This window comes from Myripristis murdjan, chromosome 3, assembly GCF_902150065.1.
Source record: "Myripristis murdjan chromosome 3, fMyrMur1.1, whole genome shotgun sequence".
NCBI lineage: Eukaryota > Metazoa > Chordata > Actinopteri > Holocentriformes > Holocentridae > Myripristis > Myripristis murdjan.
The window spans coordinates 34173251-34196874 of NC_043982.1; the positions used below are offsets into that span (position 1 = coordinate 34173251).

A 23624-nucleotide genomic window follows, 5' to 3' on the forward strand; every position below is an offset into this window, starting at 1 on the left:
GTGTGTGTGTGTGTGTGTAGGGGGGAATATTTTAGCTGCCTTACATTCATAACCCCTAAACTAAAAACAGTTCATTGGGCCTGAGGGAGCCCCATAACACCCAGAGGTCCAGAACAACAGCTGATCCAGCTCATCTGATTGTGTGAAAATGAATAAAACCCACACAGACGTCCAGCTTTTCCCGTCCTGAACTCACTGTACAGCAAAACGTAGGGATGGGATGAGATATCGCAAATGCAATGGCCAACATCCTCTATATTTACAGTCTCATTTCTGTAATATTCTTTACGAACTTCTCAAAATAGGGCCTGAATTAATTATAAAGTCTAGGCTTACTAATATTCAAACAAGGAGACTGAATTTAAATTTTCATTCATTCAAATGAGCATCAGATAAGCAGTTTATAAAAAGATTTAAACATTGGTTGATGTTATTTGGCTGAAGTGTCCCGAAAAAAGATTTTCTACCTTTTTTTCAATAAAAAAAGATTTGGTTTACTTGTACTTATTGCGAATAAAGTTTTACAAAATATATTAATCTTTATGTTGTGACTAAGAAAGCCTATGAGGGCCAGCTGTCTAAAATTAATTTAAATGAACACAGTGTCTTACCTTTTCAATAGACGGATTTTAAAACAGCTGTTTAAAGTTAACACAAAAAAAAAAAAAAAAAAATCCATATATTTGAGATCCATAATTTTAAAAATACCATTTATACTAAAGTTTTTTCTTAGGAAGAAACATAAAAAGAAAGTTAAGAAAATGTATAATAACTTAATTTTTCCCCCTATTTTCTTTTTTAGACTAAAGTTAAGAAAAAAAAGCTTCAAGATTTTGTCTATCTGGCCTATAATCCGTAGAAAAACTTCCCATAAGGGGGCAACACAAATACGTTTTTTGTTTTTTGTTTGACATTCTAGTTAAGTTTGTTGAAGCTACAGAGTCAAAACTCATTTCATATTCATCAGTCAGAACTCAACACCATGTACGTGAATATGACAAAGATTAGTCCAAACCTGTTTTTGGTGATTTTGATGGTAAAAACCCTTATTGACCTTTTCTCTCTGGTACCTCCCTCACATTTTATGATGATTCTTGGGTCACAGAAATATTTGTTCCACCTGCTGTCAGGGTGCTATGACCTCTGACCCCCCACTTTGTGGTTGATCTGGGAAGTAGAGTTTATTTTCCTGTTGACCTGTGTGTGAGAGTCACACACACACACACATATGCCCACAATGTAAATGTGATGTTGTGATGTTGTGGTTAAAGAGGAGACAACAGGACGCTAACCATCCAATAGCAGCGTCAAACAGTCAGCGAGAAGGTCAGCTACCCAATGGGATCCTCTGGCACTGATTTGCAAGGTGTCCTGCCTACTTCCTGTTTCCATGGCGATCAGTGACAGGGGCGTCACGGTAACCGTTGTGGAAACAATGCACAATGGCGGAGACACGCCCTCTCATTAGCGGTGGCTACAAAGGCTGGCACCATTATGTAGTCTGACACCGATAACGACACACACAAACACACACACACACACACACACACAAACACACACACAGCGAGCCTTTGGCTTAACCGGTCAGCAGTTGTAACATTCTGGTGCCAAAAATAGTGGAGGGGTGTTGGCGTGATCTGTAAATGGCAAACCCAGCCTGACACACAGATCCACAAACACACACACACACACATCTCTACCACCCATCCTCTCCCACCATCCAGTTCAGACAAGCCCAAGCTAGTTGACATGTCAACTAGACACACACACACACACACACACACACACACACACACACACACACACACTGCCTGCACTGGGCCCCCCACTTGATACTTAAAGACATAATTTGTTTAGGGGAACTTTGGCTATTTTCCCTCGTTCCCAGAGTCAGACAGTCTTGTGGCTGCCTGCTTTCTGACTGCTTCAGTCTGAATGTATGGGAACGTTTAGCTCAATTGCAGCTGTGGGACAAACTAGCTGCTCTTCTCAAAAGCAGGGTACCCCTTTAAACTTTTCCAAAAACAAATGGATGGCTATCAAGCAAAGCTACATATTGTAATTTACATAATTACAACGCGTGTAATCATCAAACGACAGTAACATCTGCCAGCACATGTAACTATCATGTTATAATATCATCCAGCTGTGGGATGAGAATAGCCAGACTGTGTGTAGACTTTGTTTTAACTTTTATTTCCACAGAGACGTGTCACCGAGCCCTGTGCTCTTCTGCAGCCTCATATAGTTACATTCACTGGGAGCTGCTAATGTACGAAAAGGCAGGAAAGAAACACACACAGACAGCAGGATGTTAATGACTGTGCTTGCGCCATAGACTTCCGATGACCAGTATTCACACCAGCAGTGTTTTAACCGTCTTGAGCGGCTTGGCTTTTCACCCAAGGCTACAAGATATATTAAAAAAATGTGGCTGCTAGTCATAATGCTACATTTCATTTTAGGTACTGGCATTATTTGTTGTCATAATTAACCTAGTCAACTTGTGCTGTTATGTGTTAAAAATGGTGTATTTTCTGGTGCTTTGTTGTTTTTTTGTGTCTGTGAAAAAAAAAAACACACACAAAAACTTTCCTTTAACTGCTTAAGCCCTATTTAGAAGTGATTCATTTGCTAAAAGATCTTTGGGTTTTGATTTATGTCTGTATCTCTGTCATTTTTCCCCATTATTAACAGTCACCCCTCCCAGCATCTTGTGTGATCAAGCTCTCATCATTATTTTTTTAAGACTCCCAGACCCTCAGCAGGTGGTGTAACTGGTAAATGAGGCTTTCAGTATTAAATAGTCAAATCTTTTGTGAAAACATTACATTCCACACATAGTTTCCATTTGAGTTGGATTAAATTTATATGATGACTTCTGAGTTTGACAAAAAAACACAGTGGGCAATTTGCTCTGTAATAATGACCAAGGTTGCGTGTAAAAACACACAGACATAGTGGATTTGCATGGGGCTAAAATCACAGCGGATATCTCTGATACCCAAAACTACCTGGCGACCCCGGTAAAACGAATCCCATCCAAAACGGGCTTCAGATTTAGTTTGTAAGGCACCTCTCACAAAGTCACTGATGAGATAAAGAATAGGAGACTACAATGTCCAGATGTCTCTGTCCTGGTAATCACTGAACCGTGACCCATCATCCAAGAAAACTGCATGAGTGCAAGACTAGCACTGGTCTCGGCAACTTTTCATTCTCTAAAAAACTTTCTCTGTGAGTGTGAGCAAAGCCTATGGAGAGAGAAAGCCGAGCCACAGCCACTGACGGTCCTGTCTAGATGGTAACCCTAGATTTACGAAACTCTCACAAATACAGGTTTGATCAAGAGCAGTTAAGGTTACGGTTAGGGCTGAGTAAAATGCCAGTGTGCTGAATCAACTGCGCATGTGCAAGTGTGTGAGATTTTCACAAATCTAGGGTTACCATATAGACACAACCACCACTGATTGATTACTACATTTGATTCGAAATATTTATGAGTAACTAGACTATTCCTGTTATTGTGACATGGCCCATTATTTATGATGAAGATATGATTATAAACTAATGTGAACTTGTTGGTTGTAAAATTAAGGCAATTTCAGAACATTTGCAGTATCACTGAAGGTATATGGTGTTGACTGGTGGCATGATGAGAGGGAAAAAAATCCCTAAATGGTTCCTAAGCACACTGAAATGCGTATCTTCTTATCCACTATCTGGTAATTTTCACCAGTGCACAGAAAAAAAATATAATAATTTAAAGAGTTACTCTTACTGGCTGCTGTTGATTTTACTCTATTTAGTGCAGTTTTATTGCTCAACGCCGCCCCCTTCCTTTTCTTGTAGGAGGAATATCTCCCTATAATGGACCCAGTAATCCCTGGTGTGGGTCTCCTACGCTGTTTGTCATGAGTCCAGTGGAACTAGACTTCTGGGAGCTGATGTCTGAATGTGTTTTCTCGTGAAGACAGCTGATCTTAGTACATACCTGCCTCAGTGAGCTATGTGTGCACACAGATCAGCTGTCAGATGACGTGAAGCAGCCTCATACATGTAAGTCATCACAACAGACGACAGAAAGAGAGAGAGAGAGAGAGAGAGAGAGAGAGAGAGAGACAGATATTACTTCTTCCCCTGGCTCTTCTCTATCATCCATGACCATTCATGGGTCAAAGTAATATTTGTTTCAAGGGTTAGAACAATTTTCAATTTACCGATATACTGGTATATCCATGTCTTCCCTCTCAGAACATTTTTAATGTTGTTTCTCATCATTCTTATTTTGCATTTGGAATATTCCCATTGTCCATTTTGTTTATTCAGATATTTCATTAGAAAGAGATTGGCCCTAGTAACTGTTTCTTGTTTATTCTTTTTGCAAAGTCATGTTTTGGATTTGAACTCTGCAGTTGATCTCACTGAAAGTTTCAGGAAGAGAGAGTCTGATAAATGACTGGCATGACTGGCATGAATCTGAGTTGTAGCCTGATACTGTGTACTATGATGAAGGAGGAGGAGGTGCAGGGGTGGGACACCAAGCAACCAGTAACAATGAAAGCTTGCCAATTAAAAGGTCAACTGACCAATGGGATCCTAGATCACTGCCCTGCAAGGTGACCCACCCACTTCCTCCTTTACTTGTCACTAAGTGACAGGAAACATGAGAAGACATTGCACAGGGTGAAGTGTTGAATAAAGTGGATTTGCATGTTATTTCAGCAGAGCCTGCCTGATCCCTGTTGCTTTATGTTCATTGTTCTGGTTGAAACATCGCTAGGCAGCTAGTGGTTGACTGATAAGGGTTTTTCAATGGCTGATGCCAATATTTAGAGCACAAGGCGGCCAGTGGCTCATATATAATGCAGATTTCATGTTTTTTGTTTGTTTCTTTGGCATCTGATAAGAGAGAACTGGCATCCTCTACTAAAAAGTCTTTAAAGTGCGATGGGTGCTGACCTAAAAAGTACAAACATAACAAATGAAGTAGGCACTTTTTAAAAAAGTGCTTCATTTGATATATCTGATAAAATACCAATTTAATCATAGTAACAAATGAGACATAAAATTGCTGAAAATTGCTGAAATGAAATGAAATGAATTTAACATTAATCTTATTGTACTGCTGTTATTCCTTTGTCTCGGTTTGTGTAAGTAGATCTGCATTCTGCGTCTACAGTACACTTATCTTAAATTTTAAAAACGTATCAATAAATAAATGCCCCCAGGTAATCAAAAAACTAAACTTTAAATAAATAAAATATTATTGTACCTAACAACAGCATTAATCAGCTGATAAGGCAGAACGTTAACATTGTTCCACAGTAAAAAAAATAAAAAATAAAAAAAATAATAAAAATAAATAATAATAATAATAATAATAATAATAATAATAATAATCTAATTTAATTTATGATAATTAAGGGGTAGTGAAAAAGCTTCCACTTTAGGAATAATTTGGATTCATCACTGCAGTTGTTAGTTCATAAAATCAAATGAATAAACTTGCACAAAAAAATTACTCATAAATACAGCTACTTCTGCGCATGTAATAGAGTGTGGATATCTGACCCAAGCCTGTCAGGGCCCATCGGGACCTGACAAGCTTTATAATTATGTTCGGGTTCGGGTCATGCTTGGTCATGTCAGTGTTACTTAAGTGAAAGTCGAGTGTAAAATAAATAAAAATGATGGACCTACCGTCTGCTCTGGGCAACCTCCTGTATAGTGCTAGAGTTTACATGACAATGCTGAAGGCAACACGTAGCCTTTTTCAGGCGGTAAATGTAATGTGGCAATGAAGAACAAACAAAATCTCGGGCTCAGGTCATGTTCGGACACAAAAAAAAAAATATGGCTGTCAGGTTCAGGTCGGGCTCGGTTACTATGCTTCCGTCTCAGATCGGGTTGAACAAATATATGTAGTCCGATTCGCACTCTAGAATGTAAATGTAGCTAATCCTGACTAAATGCATGCAACCTTTTTGAATTTCTTGAAAAGAACACACTACTAGAAACCAACAAACAAAAAGGACAAAAGCAATGATGATGTAGCATCCAAGATGGATATAAAATTAGAAGAAACACCACAGCAACGAGCACCTAACACCATAGAGGGATACGTCTGAAATGTGTCTAGTGATGGAGGAGTGTGAGGAGGCTTTGGACCGGCTGAGACTCACAGATGCAGATGGTGGACAGCAGCCTGGTGGCGATGTACGGAGGCAGGCAGTTCTGGAAGGCCGGCTGCAGGACGTAGTTGGAGAAGGTGAGGGCGATGACGGCCAGCGTGGTCGGATACATGATGAGCACGGCGCTCCATAACAGCAGGAAGCTGCAGGACCATCACACACAACACACCAAGGCTTACATATGTGACAGCATAGCAGGTCACACACACACATAACCGCTCTTTTAATCTACAGTTGTTCATCCAGTTGAGTGGCTGCTACTGCAAGCTGCGATTTCAGATTGATGGCTTAATGCTTAGAAAGAAGGTTTTTCTTATTTCTCAGGGGAAGGTTCACTGAACTCCATGCTCTCGTTCAGCTCTACCTGCTTCACATTCATGCCATTCCACAAAGTCATACAGGCTGTCCTGAATAACCAGTCACTGAACAGCAGCAACTGAAACAACTGCTGCAACAACTTATAACACATAATTGAGCACAGCCATCATACCTCTATCATAATGCTCTACACTCTAAATAAACCACAAAACAACATTTATTACAGATTCATGACTAGAATAACTTGACGCACAGTGCTGAGCTGCATCTCTAATTAATCCACAGGGTCCCACTTTCAGATGATGGATACTACTTGTATGCAGCATCTACTGTTGAGGATAAGTTTGAGGATATAGTGATAGCATCAAATTGGGATATAAACATACTTTCTCAGCGCTACGTTTCTGTTTCATTTTTTTTTTTTCCTGCTAAATGAGACATGCAGAGGAAACAGGAGCCGACTGCTTGACTGACAACCTGGCCTCCAGAAAAGATGAAACACAGGAGCTGAAAATCCCCTCACTCTGAAGAAAGCAGACATAGGCAGTCTTGTATAAAGTATTTGAAAGCGATACTTGTGTAAAAGTACAAGTATCTCACCAGAAAATGACTTTGGTAGAAGTTAAAGTCACCTTTTAGAATATTACTTGAGTAAAAGTCTTAAAGTACCTGACATTTACTGTACTTAAGTATCAAAAGTAATTTTCTGATATTTTCTGTACTTAAGTATTAGAAGTAAAAGTAAAAGTATTTAAACAAAGTGAGCGGTTAGAATTTTGATAATGAATTTATTGTGGCTTCCTTACAGTAAAAGCAACCTGGGTACAGGAGAAAAAAGCTTCAACTTTTTAACATCACCGTTAAACTTCTGTCACCATCAACAGCTCTCTCTCTGTCTCTCAGCCTCCCTGTTTGGACAAACTGAACTTGGCACCTGGCAACAACTGTCACGAGCGCGAGTTATTATTTGAAATTATAAAACGGGTGCTTCCCATCCTTAAATGTGATTGGCTGAGCCGCGTTCCATGCCGTTGTAAAATCAGTATAACCCACTGGTAGACCGCAGCACAAAATATCCCTGCGCCAGTGGAAACGGACATAGCGTTGCCTAGCAACCAACTACTCATTCAACTTACTCGTTAGGTCAAATTTGTTTCAAGACTTTTGTAAACAAAATGTCAGACTTTGTAGTGAATTTTGATTTGCTGGGTGGCCTGAGCCTGGATGAGTGGTTGGAGGAGCTGCTTGGTGTCTGTTAAAGGATGCTGAATTCACCACTAGCAACAATGTTTTCGCCGGCGTGGTAAAGAAACTCCGCCGAGAAGGACGTGACAAATCTTCCCACCAAAAAGCCATAACCGAGGCAGACTGCCAGAAGATTAAGCACTTTCAGGCACGAAGTTCAGACACACCTTGGGGGCTTGTCTGTAAAGTCTGGTTTAACGTGCAGCTTCATATGGGACGCAGGGCGAACGAGGGCAACCGCAAATTAAAGCCCGACTCCTTCAGCATTTGCCACGACGAAAATGGCCTAAAATATGTCACGCTGTCTTTCAACGAATGCACAAAAAATCACAAAGATGCTGCCGAAAAAACATAGAAAGCCTACAGGGATTTATATATATGAGCAGCCGGGTAACCTGTGTCCGGTGGCGGAGCTTCTTCTACGCACTTGGCGGCCGCGGTTGAAACGAAAACAAACAGGAATTACGTCACCAACTCAACTTTTATTTTGTAGTAACGAGTAACGAAGGTGGTTAAGAGAAATGTATCGGAGTAAAAGTACACATTTTATTTCGGAAATGTAGTGGAGTAAAAGTAAAAGTTGTCAGAAATATAAATAACGAAGTAAAGTACAGATATGTGAAAATTCTACTTAAGTACAGTAACGAAGTATTTGTACTTCGTTACATTACAACACTGGACATAGGTATGCTTCTATCAGCTGTATTGAAGAGAACAAATCAGTTTCCTGGTCATACTGAAATTTCAATTTTTCAATATTTGAATACACCAACTAATGGCTACACTATCACAATATAAACTTCTGATAAACAATATGTACTGTATAACACGGCATGACTGCTTTGCTGTCTTTATTGTCAAAATGTTTATCAGCCCCTTACATTTTTGATGCTTTTTATTTCTTCATTTCATGCATGCCGGTGATCTAAACCAACTTAATGATTCCACAACAGTATGTACAGCAGGGCGCTTTTGGTCGAGTCAGACAGTGTCAACATCTCAGTTTTCACTTCACATGACAACATGAACTCAACAAAACATTTACAGTGGATTGGTTCTCGTCTAAACCATTATCCCTGCTGAAACAAGGCCCATACTTTGAACGACAGAGGAAATATTTATCTAAAATGGTAAAAAATTAGAGCTGCAGCTAACAATGATTTTCATTATCAGCAAATCTTACTGTCAGTTATTAATTGATTCATCATTTTGTCTATTAAATGTCAAATCAGAGTAAAGAGGGCCCCGCACATTGCTGCAGAGCATCACCTTGTATTCAACATAACATTTTCTTTTAGAGGAGACCTTCATCTGATGATTCCAGTGCACGCCAAATGTTTAGTACTTTTACTTGACACTGTAGGTGACAAAAATGGTTATCAGAAACATAACTGATTAATTTTCTGTCAACTGGCTCATCAAACAGCTAATCACTTCAGCACTAGTGAGAACATGAACACTTATATCTGGGCCACAGTGTCTACCTGAGCAGTTTGTGTGCTTCATTTCAGCAGGCAGCCTATTTTCTCTGTGTGAGGTGCACGGTTCCCAGTAAAAAAAACACAGACAGGGAAAATGATCTGCTCATAGTCATATTGGCAGCATACCAGCCATTACATAGCTGACACCTTTCACTAATAGCAGTATCTGTAGAATATGTCACAAGTATGAAAAAACTATTTTGGCAACTGTATGAAGAAAATGGAGGCTACGCATGTGTAGGCTTTCGGGGATGCTGCACTTGCCAGTCTTGATCCTGTGTTTCTACAACTCTCTGTTCTGGATATATAGTCCAGTCATTTTATGAAAAAACCTAGGACAAATTGCAAGAGAAAAAAACTCAACTGATTTTGGATCCTCAGTATGTCCTGAGTGAGGGGGAAAAAAAGTCCCAAGAAATCCCATTGGTGGAAAGTTTTGAAAATCACCTATTTAGGACCACATATTACCAAATAACACTGTTTTTAACACACAGGGGAAAGGGGTTCAAAATTTTACTTTCAGATATCACTATAAAAATTCACGAGTTGATTACACACACAAAGACAAGAAAAAAAGTCAATTACAAGTTCTTTGAATTATTTTGTTTACACATGCATATCACACATTATCTGATCTGATATGTGCTAATGAGGAATTTAAGGAATAAATGCCAGAACAGATATTTAAACAGTGAATTAAAAGGTTACTATATATATAGTAACCTTGAATTAAAAGGTTACTATATAACAGTGAATTAACCCCAATTTTGGCCTAAAATTACTGGACTAATATGAAAGAAATCACACTGGCCATTATCAAAGGGAAATTCCATGCAAAAAGATCGAGCTGTCGGTGGCAGCATCACAGCAGCACTACTGTACTGTTTGTTATTTACCTACTGGGTCGGCACTTATTGCACACCTGTCTGTGCAAAGAGGAGTCTCCTCTCTGTGGTCCTCAAGATTTCTTCCTTTTTTTCCCTGTTACAGCTGAGTTTTCTTGCTTACTATGAGGATTAAATCGAAGGTATCATCCTGTTGTAAACCATCTGTGTGGACACCATACGCATGCTAGCTGCAGCAGTTCAGTGAGGCAGCTGTCACACACAGGTAGAGGTAACCAGTCTGACCCAGTTGTTAGTGTAAACAAACCATGCTGAACGCAGAGGGAAATGAGAACAGCAAGCTCAGGATGTAGGTGTGTTGTGTGCGGTCTTATATTTCTCATCTGAGGTATTCTTTTGAATGTTTCCCAGTTTTATTAGGACAACACTCCACTTTTCTTTTGCATGTTGCCCACTTTTATTTCCTTTTTATACACTATATTTGAATGTTCTTGGTTTGTAAACTGTACTTTGAGATAACTGTTATAAAACAAACTTAATTATCGCTAACTCCACCGGGTGAGTCATGTTTCCGCCGCTGTTGGTTACGTAGTTTGTCTGCCTGTAAGTGGGATATCTCAAAAACCTCTCAACAAATTTCCATGAAAGCTGGTGGCCAGATATGGCTTGAGCCAGTTGACAAATGATTAGATTTTGGTGGCGATCCAGATCTGGGATTTTCACAGCTGGACTATTATCATTTATTTAGCCATAATTATGAAACAAACAGAGAAAGAGACATAAATCAATATCCTAAGTGGATGTTTGCAGGGTCAAGACATAAATTTCACTTAAAATCTACAGTACTTATGATATCTCTGGAATGAAGTGTGGAGAACTGGTCAGTGTTGGCTGAGATTTGCATTCTCGTGCCTTCTAAATGTTACTGAATACTTTCCAAATGGCCGCCTAGCCCGGCAATCTGCCAGCGAAACATAATGGACCATAACAGCAGATTTGACACGGCCAAGAGGGGCTAATGGTTAGAGAAACCATCCCGCTACAAACAGGTCACCAATTTGAACTCACAGTTGTGAGTATGTGTCCAACAAGAGCATGTGTTCTCACAAAGAGCCCTGGAGCAACACACTCCTGTTCAGTTACTATGAGTCACTCACAAAAACATCAGCATCAGCTACATACCTATATATAAACTATAAACTATGTTTTAATAGACACAGTAAATAATGGCTTCCATTTAGCTCAGTAGACAAGGTGAGATACACCACACCAAATGTGAATTTTGGCTTTGCTGGTAAGTTGATCTGCTCTCCAGTTTTTCCAAGTTCTGAGTTTTCCAATTTTGGACCTCTCAAGTGTTAGAAGAGGGGAGACTCTGATTTTGAGGCTCGTCAGGGCCAGATGTCAGTCTGATTGTGCCACATCTATTCACACTGGATCACGGAAGTTGAGATTAGCCTGAAATCACTGACGTTTCAGGAGACAGCAGGATAATGTCACATACATCAGAGTCCCTGCCTGTTCATTGTTTTGTTTGAGCATTTTTATGACAGAGTCAATCTGAGAAATCAGTCATTAAACGTGTGATGCAGCAGGTTGTTAAAATGTGTTGGGGTTGTAAAAGTTCTGCAGGGTGTGGTCACTTTGTTTGAACACTTCACCACGTCTGGATTGCAGTTTGGTGGTTAGTGAGGAACAAGCCGAGGCAAAGGAGACTGGACCCTGAACTCATTAAATAGTAAGGGTTAGTTAAGGTTATTTTTTCTGCAGCTTTTCTGCATCAAGTGGAGCATGAACTAAAATAAACTTTTGACAACTCTGAAATTATTGCACACGAAATATACTCAAAACCCTAAAAAGAAGACAGCTTTTTATGTTATTTTCCAGCACAAAATATGAAGAGAGATTCTTAACCAACTCAGGACCTGCGCCTTCAAAATGGTAACATTTGAAAAGTTGTGATCAGTCATATTTTTGAATGAATAAACATTATTATTGAGAATTTATTTTCCACAATGGACACACTGTTTTCTCAAATGGGGCATAAGACATCAGGGACTTACATGTATACAAGGTTTTCACGGTGAGAGGTTGTATCACTGTGTGTAGCTATGAACATCTATTATGTCAAGATAACACAAATGTCCCCTGTTGTAAACAAGTGTTGCTAAATGAGAAAACAGAGAGACAAAACAAGCCGAGCTGCAGAACTCACCCCACCAGCCCGCCGAAGATTTCCGTCACGTAGGAGTAGTCTCCTCCGGACTTTGGGATGGTGACGCCCAGTTCGGCGTAGCACATGGACCCCAAGGCGCAGATCCCCCCTCCCAGCACCCAGACGATGAGCGACAGCCCCACTGAGCCTGCATGTTCCAGCACTCCTTTAGGAGAGATGAAAATTCCCGAGCCGATGATGTTCCCTGCAGAGGGACGGAGAGTTAGCCGTAGTTTCCTCACACGTTCATGCAGAGGATAAGACATGCAGCCACTGGACAATCAATCGAGTAATCAATCGACAGAAAAGTCTGATTCCAATGATAAGACATAATTATAATGTTAACAATAATAATAATAATGATAATAAACTTTACTTATACAGCACTTTTCTTAACAAAGTTACAAAATGCTTTACAAAAAAAAGAAATAAAATCATACAAGGCAGATAAAATGAGAATAAGACCCCAGGACAAGAGGAAAGGAAAAGACAAGATGCTTTTCTCCATTCATACCATTATAAAATTACTACTTTTTTAATGTTTTTGTTTTTATTTTATTTTTATGGCTGCCGGTCAGACTCAGAAAGCAATTCAAAGACATCATTTTGGGCTTTGCTAACTTCCCGTGAGACTTTGGCATTACTGCTCACAATTTATACTTTAAATGATTGTCAATAAAATAATAATAATAATAGTAATGAAAATAAACATTAGTTCCAGCCCTGAAATTAAAGTCTGTTGATCCAGCAAATGGAACCTTAGAAAATCAAGTCTCTGTCTCTTTTTCCTGAGTTTTTGAGATGTGCTGCTGATGGACAGGCAGACAAATGGTGCAGAAAAAATAAAACGCCAAAAAAACTTTTAAAGAAATCCCAGCCCTTAAAAAGTAAAAGCATGACAGTTTCTTTTCAACTCCATTTTGTTTTATCAACTGACTTATGCCCTGAAACATCTTATCATTAACATCCAGTTGGTCTCCTCACTTGGCCGCTGCTTTTTTTTTTTTTTTTTTTTGGTCCTCAGCCTACAATTACATGTTAAATTTTAGGCATTTGGCTGACAACTGACAACCACAGTAACTTCTACTGAGTCAAACACAGAAAAAAACAAATATTCCTGTGACCCTAAATGATCATGGATGACGCAGAAGTGAAGGGACAGATTGAAAAGCAACTCAGAAGAGCCAGGCTGTTTTTGCTTTAATGATATTGATATTAATTAATATTAATGAGAGCAAACTAATACAGCGTGTAATAAAGAGTTGCCTGCTTACAACATAGACAAAACTATGCACTGATGTGCCTTCTTTAAAGATGCACTAATGATTTCTAACCACTAGAGGGTGTTAAGAGCTCAAAGTCCATTTGCAAACAAAAAGTCAGACCTGAAGCACACTTGTAGAAATCGAAAGTTAAGGTGAATTTTTCAGTGTCTCAACACTGCTGGATTACTTTGATTGTTTTGTCTCTGAACTCCAATTCAAATTTTGTTGTAGATGCCGATCATCAGGTGCAAGGTAAGGTACTTTGAATGAACTTTTTCTGTTGCCGCAGTGGCAAAATTTGAATGTGTTTATCTGCAGGATGTTGGGTTTCAGAGAGTGAAGGTGAAGTGAAGGGCTTATTTGGGATTATACAGAAATTTTGGACAGCTAAAACTGCTAAACAGCTAAACAGCTAAATTTACAACAGTTTGTAAATTGCACAGTGGAAAAAGACCCAGAGTGATGACTCTCACACTGTAAAGGTTCAATTTATGCCAAAAAAATGCACATAATATTGTATTAATGCATGTATTAACGTAGCTTTACCTGGGCAGCTTATAATACGATAAAAGTTTGCCTTTACCTTTCCTGTTGGATCTGGGGTTTATGAAGCTGTTTGTTTAACCAGGAGGAGGAGATTTGATGTTGGCAGTCTACTTCACTTTTGTTACTCTGAGATAAGTCAGCCTGTGTGTGGTTACACACACCTCTGTATCACTAACACACACACCCGAAAAGACTGAACTGAAGAAATATGGAGTGCAGCTTAAGTAAAAAATAACTCTGCTATGTTGTTCAGTCCTACACCAGGACTTCATTTGTTTGTTTATCAGAAGTGGCAGAGGGAAATTTAAGTTGTTGCTTTTGACATGAATATTATCTTCTTCACTTGTTCACAGTAAATAGGTGTCAGTCGTGGCGGTCATGAACCTCATATAAACATAAAATATTGTTTTGCATTGTTTACAACTATGCATTTACTGCTGGGTTTATGAAATCCATAAAACCGAAATTATATGCAAGTGTACTAACAACTAAACTCCAAACCCCAATCTGTGAAGCCTGAACTCTATGGGTGCTGAAATCACCTGCCACCAAAGACCAGGCATGGCACTTTTCAACACTGGTCAGGCTTCACAGAGATTTGATGTTTGGGATTTTGTTACTCTTTAATTATCATAACAGTTGACTGAAGAATCACGCGTAAATCCACCTTTAGCCGAATACAAATAATTTCGCTGCCTCTGCAAATGCAGAAACAAATACAACTGGACCTGCTGTGTTGTTTCAGATCAGAGTTGCCACAGTGGGATGGGGCTCAGTTAGCTGTTGTTGTGGGTTCATACTATGCGGATAAAGCCACAACTACAGCATAATGCCACAGAGTGATTATGGGCACAATGGGGATAAAAATAGGCTGAGCACTGTACTGCTTGGCACAGTGGAGTAAATATAATCACAGTACAGAATGAAAGTTGCTAACTAGCTCCCCTGTGATAAGAGTTATACTTATTCCATAACTGATGACACGACTCGCCAAACGATCACCGTGTTTGAAACGTGTCTTTGACCAATCTGATTACTTGTCTAAGCTAAGTGAACCAATACAGTGGGCAAATCATCTCATCTGGAATAATAAAATCTGATCTGGGGTAATGCACTAACACAAGTGTAAATACTCAGCTCTGGTCTGACCACTGACGTCCCAACTCAGCTGGACAACTTGTCCTCCAAATGGCGATATACAGGGATGTCAACATGTCCCTGGTTCACATCCAGCCTAGGAATCACGTCACATGCCCCCCGACCTCCCCTCTGAACCGTATCGAATAAAATATTCACCAAACAGCAGCTGTCAAAGCAAAACCTCCTGCATGTTTTGCTCTCTTCTGGAGAAGGTTGGGACAAGAGGAGTTTACATCAGAAGGGAGATCAGCCTGTCCGCTGTAAACATTTTTGGCTGATAAAACCCCAGCGAGGCACGCTGGCCTGTCTCCCACGTTGCAGCGCCTCTGAGTGCTCTCTAATGATGCAGAGCGAGAGAGGAGGCTTGAGCAGCACATTTACCACTGTCAGATTTGATTTTGGAGGCGGCAGTGAGATGCAGAGTGGTTACATAATGCCTGTGTTGTGTTTGTGCTGTCACAAACTTTGGCATCAAAGCTGAGCGGGTGAATCACACTCCTCCCGACCTCTTGGCCTCTCTGCGCTGGCTGTGAAATCACTCTCAAACCACCGCTCAGATTTTTGGTCCAAGTCAACTCCAGCCAGTGATCAAACAAATGAAATGGGAGTAATCTATAAAACCAAAAGCAAATACCGTTCTTGCTAATACACAAATCAGCTGAGATGCGCCTGTAGTCAAGGTATGGAGAAGACTTGGCAAGTGTTATTTACTGTGATTAGCAATATGAGCTAAAACACACAAGACCAAATGCAACACCTGAGGATCTCTGTCATATATGGCTCCTTCAGCACATAACAAATCAAGATTTTCAAGACGAATTTCAGCAGTGATGACAGGCAAAACACACTGCCTGAAGGGTTCACAGGAATGAACAATCCTTCAAATCTTAATGGCATGTAAAAGGAAAAAATTTAGAGAGAAGTTTCCTCAAGTATTTCCGAGCAGAATGACTTATCACTGTCAGTTACGTGTGCAAACAAAAGCTGCCGGAGCCCGCTATCAGTTTCTGACAAAGAACAATACACTTGACCTTGGCTCTTTTACTAAAAACCAGTGACATCAGAATAAAGTACCAAAGTGCTGCCTCTGGGCTTCACCGCGTTTTACCACAGAGGGAACTGAGTAGCACTGTCTGTCTGACAATTGCCTTCAATTTATTATTTTCTTTGTTCTTCTTCTCCCTTTTCTTTAATTACCTCTTCCCTCTGTTTGCTAGATATTTGATTTTTTCAGCTACCTCACATTTCTTAATGTTATTTCTATATTTATATGAGTTGTTTTATCTTTTCTGCCTTCCATTTATTGTAATGAAATAGTAATTCTCTTTTTTTTGACATTGTCTTTTGCTGTAGTGTCTTCAGTTTCCTTGGCTTATATATAAGCACGTCAGCAGCACAGGCCCTGCCTGACTGTCTGTTAGCCAGCTGTACTTAAGAAGCAACATTGGAACCAAAAAAGCTCCAGTACTGTGATTGGCTGCTGCTTCAAAAATAATCTTAACCATCATGAGTATCTGTCACGCCCACAACACACTTCACAAACCTCTCACTTTACAGCTCACTGCCTGACAAAAAGGAGGAGGCGGAGGCTACACCAGTATGTTTGGATGCAGATATTGCATCAGTCTTGGAGAAACTCCAAGATGTTAAGATTTTAAAAAAAGAGCAGTAAATGACAGTCTTGCGGGCTTTTCTAAGGAAAGAGGTTGTATTTTCTCTTCTCTTCCCCTTCCCTCCTCATACACCAGCTAGCAGCAGGTTGTCATAAAGAGCAAGCTGGACCTTTAAAGGGACAAGGGTCACAATTTGTTGAATTGAGAAACTGCATATCCAGCAATCATAAATCCTGTGAGGACAGTCACTTGGTTATTGTGAGTTTGCTAACAGAGATGAAAGGAGCCTGTCCAGGGTGTGTGTCCCATGCAGAGCCACCACAACAGTCACGTTATCTCTGAGCATCGACAAAAGCAATTTTCATGAGATTGACGTCTAATCCCACGGCTGTACGTTTGGATCAAATTCATTTTTATGATCATTATCATCATAAACATTGAAGAATATGTGTACACCAGGCACAGACTGAGAGAGGCGAGCAACACAAAAAACTACAAGCTGCTCCATGCTGCTCTCTCTCCCTTCTGTCCAGTATCTGTTCACTGAAGCCATGAAGACTAAAGCATGGAGAGAAGGTAATTCTCATTTTATGATGTGGGTTGCCTTTCAATTATGACCTTGCCTATCCAATAGTGCCTAATTTTTGTCTAATAAATGTTAAGTGGTCCTTTATCCTCTTGTCCTCTGTGTTAGTGTTTCTCGATGGCACTTTCATGTGAGATCTGGTGCCCAGTGAATCTCTTACATAAAATTTTTTAAGCATAATATATATGACTGATAAAGTTTATTGTGCAGTACTCTCTATTTTGAGATGTGAACTGCCTTGTAAAATGTTGTAAAGAAGACCAATGGTTGGATCAGAATAAAGAGTAAAAGAATATTGTGCAACAGCTGTTGGGGCAGTGCTTGCATATTAAGTCTCTTCAAGTACTGATCATTTTTAAATATATAACAAAAATGTCTTAATATGCTTAAAACAACAATTTAAGAGATCATACATCCTATAAGCAACATTCAGCATCATTCATTGCTAATTTAAGACTAAACAGAGGAGTATATAGTCTATATCAAGATGAATTAGAGGTGTGAAAAGGCAAACAAGTAAAACTGTGGTTGGGCACCAGCTTTATGTCATTTGATTTTTTCTCTCTCCAGCACTGCTCAACTCAGTCAGCAATGTGGCGTCCGACGAGCAGAAAAAAGCAACATTTTCATTCACTCTGTTCAACTTCCTTCACAGGGGGGTCAGATGTCAGGTTAAGGCGGATGCCTGCAGACCGGTGGTTTGAACCAAAGTGGTGCAGCTGAAGGATGATCTTTAACCTCAAGGACACTGTTATATGGCTGTAATTATGTGCTCATATGTTTCACTGCGGCTAATGAGCAAAGTGAAAGATGATAAGGAAATGCTTCAGAGGACAGCGAAAAGGGATCCGGAGATTGTTAGGAATTCAGGCACACAGGCTGGCAATTTGACATCCATCCAGCATTCCATCCGTTCATCCACTCATTCATTCATCCTAATGTAGCATGCATCATAAAGCCTCATTTCAATCTAATCCACTCAGCATGATGCTGCTGCTGCTGCACAGTTCTCGAAGGTGGATAAATCACTGAGAAAAATTTTCTCTCCTAGATTATAATGTCACAGCAGCAGCAGCCTTTGAAATATGGCCAGTTACAACCTGTTGGTTTCAGTGCTGCAGATGGAGCAGAGTGGGGTCACAGAACTAAAAACTGAAAAACACACTCCGATTCATTACGAGACCCAGTCTGTAGTAACACAGCAACGCATAACTTCATAGCACAGCAACTTCCTGCAAAGCCGGTGATCTTTATCTAAGTTTCCAATCTTTTGCTGCAGTGTGAGTGCAAACCCATTTTTTTGTTAGCGTGGGCTGCCACAGTTGGACACCCAGCCCAGCCACTGGTAATGCCTTGCTCAATTCACTCTTCTCTCAGAAAATCGAACTGTTAACAATGGCAGTGTCACAGTATTACCGCTCAACTATAATCTTACAGGATCACATGGAGTTTCTGCTTTATGTGCGCCTTTCTTGTTCAGCATGAGAAGATCCAGCCACGTAGGCATGGCTCTGTCCAGATCATCGCAGACTGATGCAACAATTTCCATTCAAACCCTGAAATCATGCAGCCGGGCTGCACCGGGACAGCTGCGGCGGACCATCTGTGCGTAAAAGGGACCTATCTGTGCGTAATAATTTGGCGATGCCGTGCCAAAGCCAGGCTGTTAGGCTAAACCGTGTCCCAGTGATTAATCACATCCAAAAGCCATCCAGGACTGACACATTAGAGCAAAAGAAGACCTGGAACAAAAACTTCTTCTATAGTGTCCCTCATGGTATTGTAACTTCAACAACACATTTCTGCATGTTTTAAAAATTTTCCTCCAGCCAGTCGCGCATAATAATCACCATAATATTCACCATTAACTTTTCCCTCCAGCTGAAATGTAGCTTCTCAGTTCTCATAAATAATTAAGACAACAGCTGTCATGCACTCACCAATGATAATAGCGCAGGCACTTAAAAGTCCAATCTCCTTTTTCAGAGTGACCCTGTCGCTCTTGGAGAAGTTGTTATCATCCTTTTTCTCGTCGTCCTCCATCTCTCCCAGCTGAGAGCGGCGCGTCCTGTCCGCTTCGGTCCGGTCCATCCACACACTGAAGGTTGAACCAGGCTCCGCTCTTCCGGGCTGCCCTTATATGCAATACTGATGCACAGAGGAGGAAAGGCGCATGCGCAAAGCCCACCACTTCGCCTGGATGATTTTTAATAAGCCCGCAATTTACCTGCTCAAGGTGTGTCAGGACACATGCAAGGCCTGGAGGGCGGGGGGCTGTAGTGGTAAACAGAGAGTAGGTTAAATGACCTCCAGCCAAGGCGTGAAAAACTACGACTGGAAGACAAAAATCCTACTTATGAACCGCAAAGTATAATTAAGATAAGATAAGACACGACAGAACTTTATCAATCCCTTGGTAAATTCTTTTGCCAGAGATTTCTAAAAATAAAAATAAATAAATAAAAAATAAAAAAAATACAGTATCATAAGTTAAACAAGCTAGTAAAATGCCACCACCATAAGTGCCTAAATTACAATGAAAACGATAAATTAGTAAAATAAAATAAAGCAAAACAATAAAATAAAATAAAATAAAATAGTAAAAGCAATAAAAGCAGTTATAAACAGCTATTGATTTGCTTGCTGTCTGTCTTTGTAATGGCTGATCCTTTAAACTAATTGCACTTATCTGGCAAAATGCTGCACATCCTAAAGAGGAGGAGATATTGATATTGCACATGATTGAAACATGAAAAAAAAAAAAAGTGCGTACAGGTGATTGTGCCATGTAACAGTGTGTCTGAGGGTTCCCTCTCAGTGTCCAAGGTTGCAGCTGTCCTCCCTCCAGAAGGGGGAGGAGTTGTATAGTTTGATGGCCACTGGTAGAAAAGACCTCCTGTGCTGTTCTGTGGTGGTCTGACTCTGTGTGCACTTCACAACGGACCTTATATCCAGTGTGAGGTTTAGCAGTACCTATAGGTGTCAAGGAAAACTTCCAGTGATGGCAACAGCAGAAACTTACATTTCTAGGTCAGCAACACTCACAAGGGGGTCAAAGGTCAGAGCAACTGTCTGCTTAGCTTGAGGCCGTCACTCCTGCACACTCTTCAGGAATGCTCTTCGTTACATTTTCATGCAAAGGAGGGGAGGCATTCTGTGGTTTTGTTTAATAATGAGAAGGAAACAAAGAAAAAAGTTTATCAGAAAAAAATCAGATTTGGAGATGGAAAAATGTATAAAATCATATTAAATTTTATTGAAACTATTTCGATTTATTGTTTTGAAAGTAGCTGCTCTATGTTCATGTTGAAACAAACTGCAAAAGAGATTAGTTTTACTGAGCAATGTTGCAGCATATCCATTTTTTCTTGCTTTGGCCTACATTTTGGTTAAAGATCCAACGCCACAGCAACTATAGCAGACTTTTCCATTTACTTTTCCATCTATTTTTGAAAACTTTAAATGATTGCACCATCATGAGAACTGCCTCCACACTTTTAGAGTAGGGATGTGTCGACAGAACAGACTACTTTGCAAAGTTTAGTACATTTTTATTCATGGGAAAACAATTTTAGTCAGAGTACAATATACAATGGCTCTGACACTTTTTCTGAAAGTAGTCCTCACTGATTGGCCTTTATATTGCTGGGTTCCTTATGTTTAAATGTGTTACAGCGCTTCAAATGGGTGCAGTCTCCCCGCAGGGCTAATAAAGACATGTATGTGGTAACTGTTACGGTACTAGGTCAACATTTCAGTCAGCATACCTTTTTCAAGACATTGCAGGATACAATGACGACAGTGCATACAGAGGAGCTTTAAATGCTGAAAGCTCCCAGTGACAATGAACACTACTTGACAGGCCATGTCCACTTCACCTGAGGCAAACCATTCCAGTCTTCCTGCTCTGTTAGCTGGAGTTTTACCTGACAAGAGCGGCAGGTTTTTCACCCAGGTGTCACTGGGAGAACCTCAACCTCATCCTCCCAGCATGGCCCAGTTAAATCAGACATTTACTGTTCGGGCTGTGAGTGGCGTGGAGTTGTGCGGAGGTTTGAAGCGACCTACTCCTCTTCAGGCCAAACCAGCTCAGACCTGACTCATCTTTCCCTCCCAATTTACAGTGAACTGAAATGATGCAATAACTCTTTGACACACCTCTTCCATCATCATCTGCTATTGACTTGACATTTGCATGCAAGTTGCAGCTGTGGTTGCATGCACTCTCAGTTTTAAAGATATTCAGTCCTGCTCATAAACCACAAGGAGAAGACACCCATGTAGCGTCACTGATGATTTCTCAAACTGAGGACAGTGAATTAATGTGTATTATACAACACGTAGATCTGATTGGTCAATCAGACGTGTAGAATGAGCATGACAGCACGACTAGCCTGCTCAAATGAAAAATACCTCATCACTGAAAATATTACTCCGCCTACATCTTATTGCCCGGCTCTGTGTGGTTTCCATGGCAACATGAAACGTTTCACCGAAACCCGCGTCAAAAGCCGTTGTCAACTTTGTTCGCCTGCATAATGGACCGTTTGGTTGTCAATTTTGATTTATTTGGCGACCTAAGTTTGGATAAACGGCTGAACGAGGAAGACAAGACAGAAGAGAAAAAGGAGAGATACGCGAGAGTGACGAGTGAAGAGCTGGATCAGCTGGAGAGTTCAGGAAATGAAGCCGGTACGGCCCGGTCAACGTCTTGGGCCGTCAAATGTCTCCAAGACTACCTGACAAACACCGGGCAAACAGCTGATTTCTCAGCTGTAAGTAAAGAAGAGCTAAACAAGGTCCTCCGTGAATTTTATGGAGCTTTAATTTCTATAATAAACAGAATGAAATGCCGCAGCAGAGTCAGCAGCACGGACAGTACCTGTAAGACTTTTCACGGAGACAGTAGCTGTTTTTGACATGGGCGAAGCGGCAGCTGCACTTAAAAATAAATAAGTAAATAAATTAAAAAAATTGGCGCCCCCTGCAGCTGCAGGCGCCCCTGCTTGCTGAAAAGGTGCCGTGCACATTGATGGAGATGCAGGCTATAACTTTGTTCTTGTTAGTAATGTGTTAATGTTATCAGTTATTAATCAGCCTGTTAATCGTTGTTCATTTGTTTATTCTTTATGAGTTGCCTAGGCCATTTATTTAATTGATTAGTCAATTGGTTTGCATCTGTACATTGAAATGAACATTTAACAAATCAACACATCTGTGAAAGCTGTTGTCTTTATTTAAGAGGTAAATTGATAACAGCCTAAAAAGGTGAGTGGCAAAAGCCCCCAAAAGGTGGAGTTGAAATTATACAACTCTGTTCAGCCTTTATGTTACTGCTTACTTTTGTTACTTTTGCTGCTTAGCCACATTAATCGGAGCTGACGTTAAATTGGCTGACGTTAAATTGGAGTGACACCTTCATTCATCTTCTAAACCGCTTATCCTCACTAGGGTCGCGGGGGGGTGCTGGAGCCTATCCCAGTGCTCATAGGGCAAAGGCAGTGAAACACCCTGGACAGGTCGCCAGTCCATCACAGGGCAGACAGACAAACACTGACATTCACACACACAGTCATACCTAGGGGCAATTTAGCTTCTCCAATTCACCTAACCTGCACATCTTTGGAACCCAGGACCTTCTCACTGTGAGGCGACAGTGCTAACCACTGCACCACCGTGCCGCCCTGGAGTGACACATCCCCAGCTGAAATAAAGCATCTGCCGGTGAGTTGAAAAAAAAAACAGATGTTTTTTTTCTGGCGCCGACACTGGAAAGCAGTAGCCTATATTTAAATATAACTGTTCATATGAGTTGTTTGTAGATAAAGATCAGCTGTGCTGCTGAGTCGTTGTCACGGCACCTGTTAGATTGAAAATGACTGAGAGGTCGGCAGAGGTATAACTATCAGTCCATGGAAAAAATATTCTAGCAAACAACATGATTGAGCTAGCAAAGCAGTTTTGTGTGCTATGTGAGGTATTTATTCAGTTTTGGGGAATCACGATGTCTAGAAAACATGATAAGCCCAAGTTGGCAGGCTGACAAGGACTAGTTAATGTCAGATCTCATGTAGCTATTTCCGCTGAAACGGAGAGAATACTAGCAAAAAACTTTTATATTTTGAGAGCGAAATGCCCACAGTATGAATACATTTTGATTATACATTTTATTTTGT

At 40.3% G+C, this 23624-nt stretch overlaps 1 protein-coding gene across 1 annotated transcript in view; it reads right to left on the bottom strand.

Moving 5' to 3' along the window:
* The window catches only part of slc7a10a (solute carrier family 7 member 10a), a 38189-nt gene extending 18660 nt beyond the window's left edge, over positions 1 to 19529 (bottom strand). Inside the window, exons 1-3 of the mRNA XM_030048453.1 lie at positions 19389 to 19529; positions 12299 to 12503; positions 6186 to 6337 (exon numbers count right to left, since the gene is read on the bottom strand). Of these exons, the coding sequence (XP_029904313.1) occupies positions 6186 to 6337; positions 12299 to 12503; positions 19389 to 19491 (460 nt within the window). The 5' untranslated portion in view covers positions 19492 to 19529. The remainder of the gene's footprint in view (positions 1 to 6185; positions 6338 to 12298; positions 12504 to 19388) is intronic.
* Positions 19530 to 23624: the final 4095 nt, after the last annotated feature.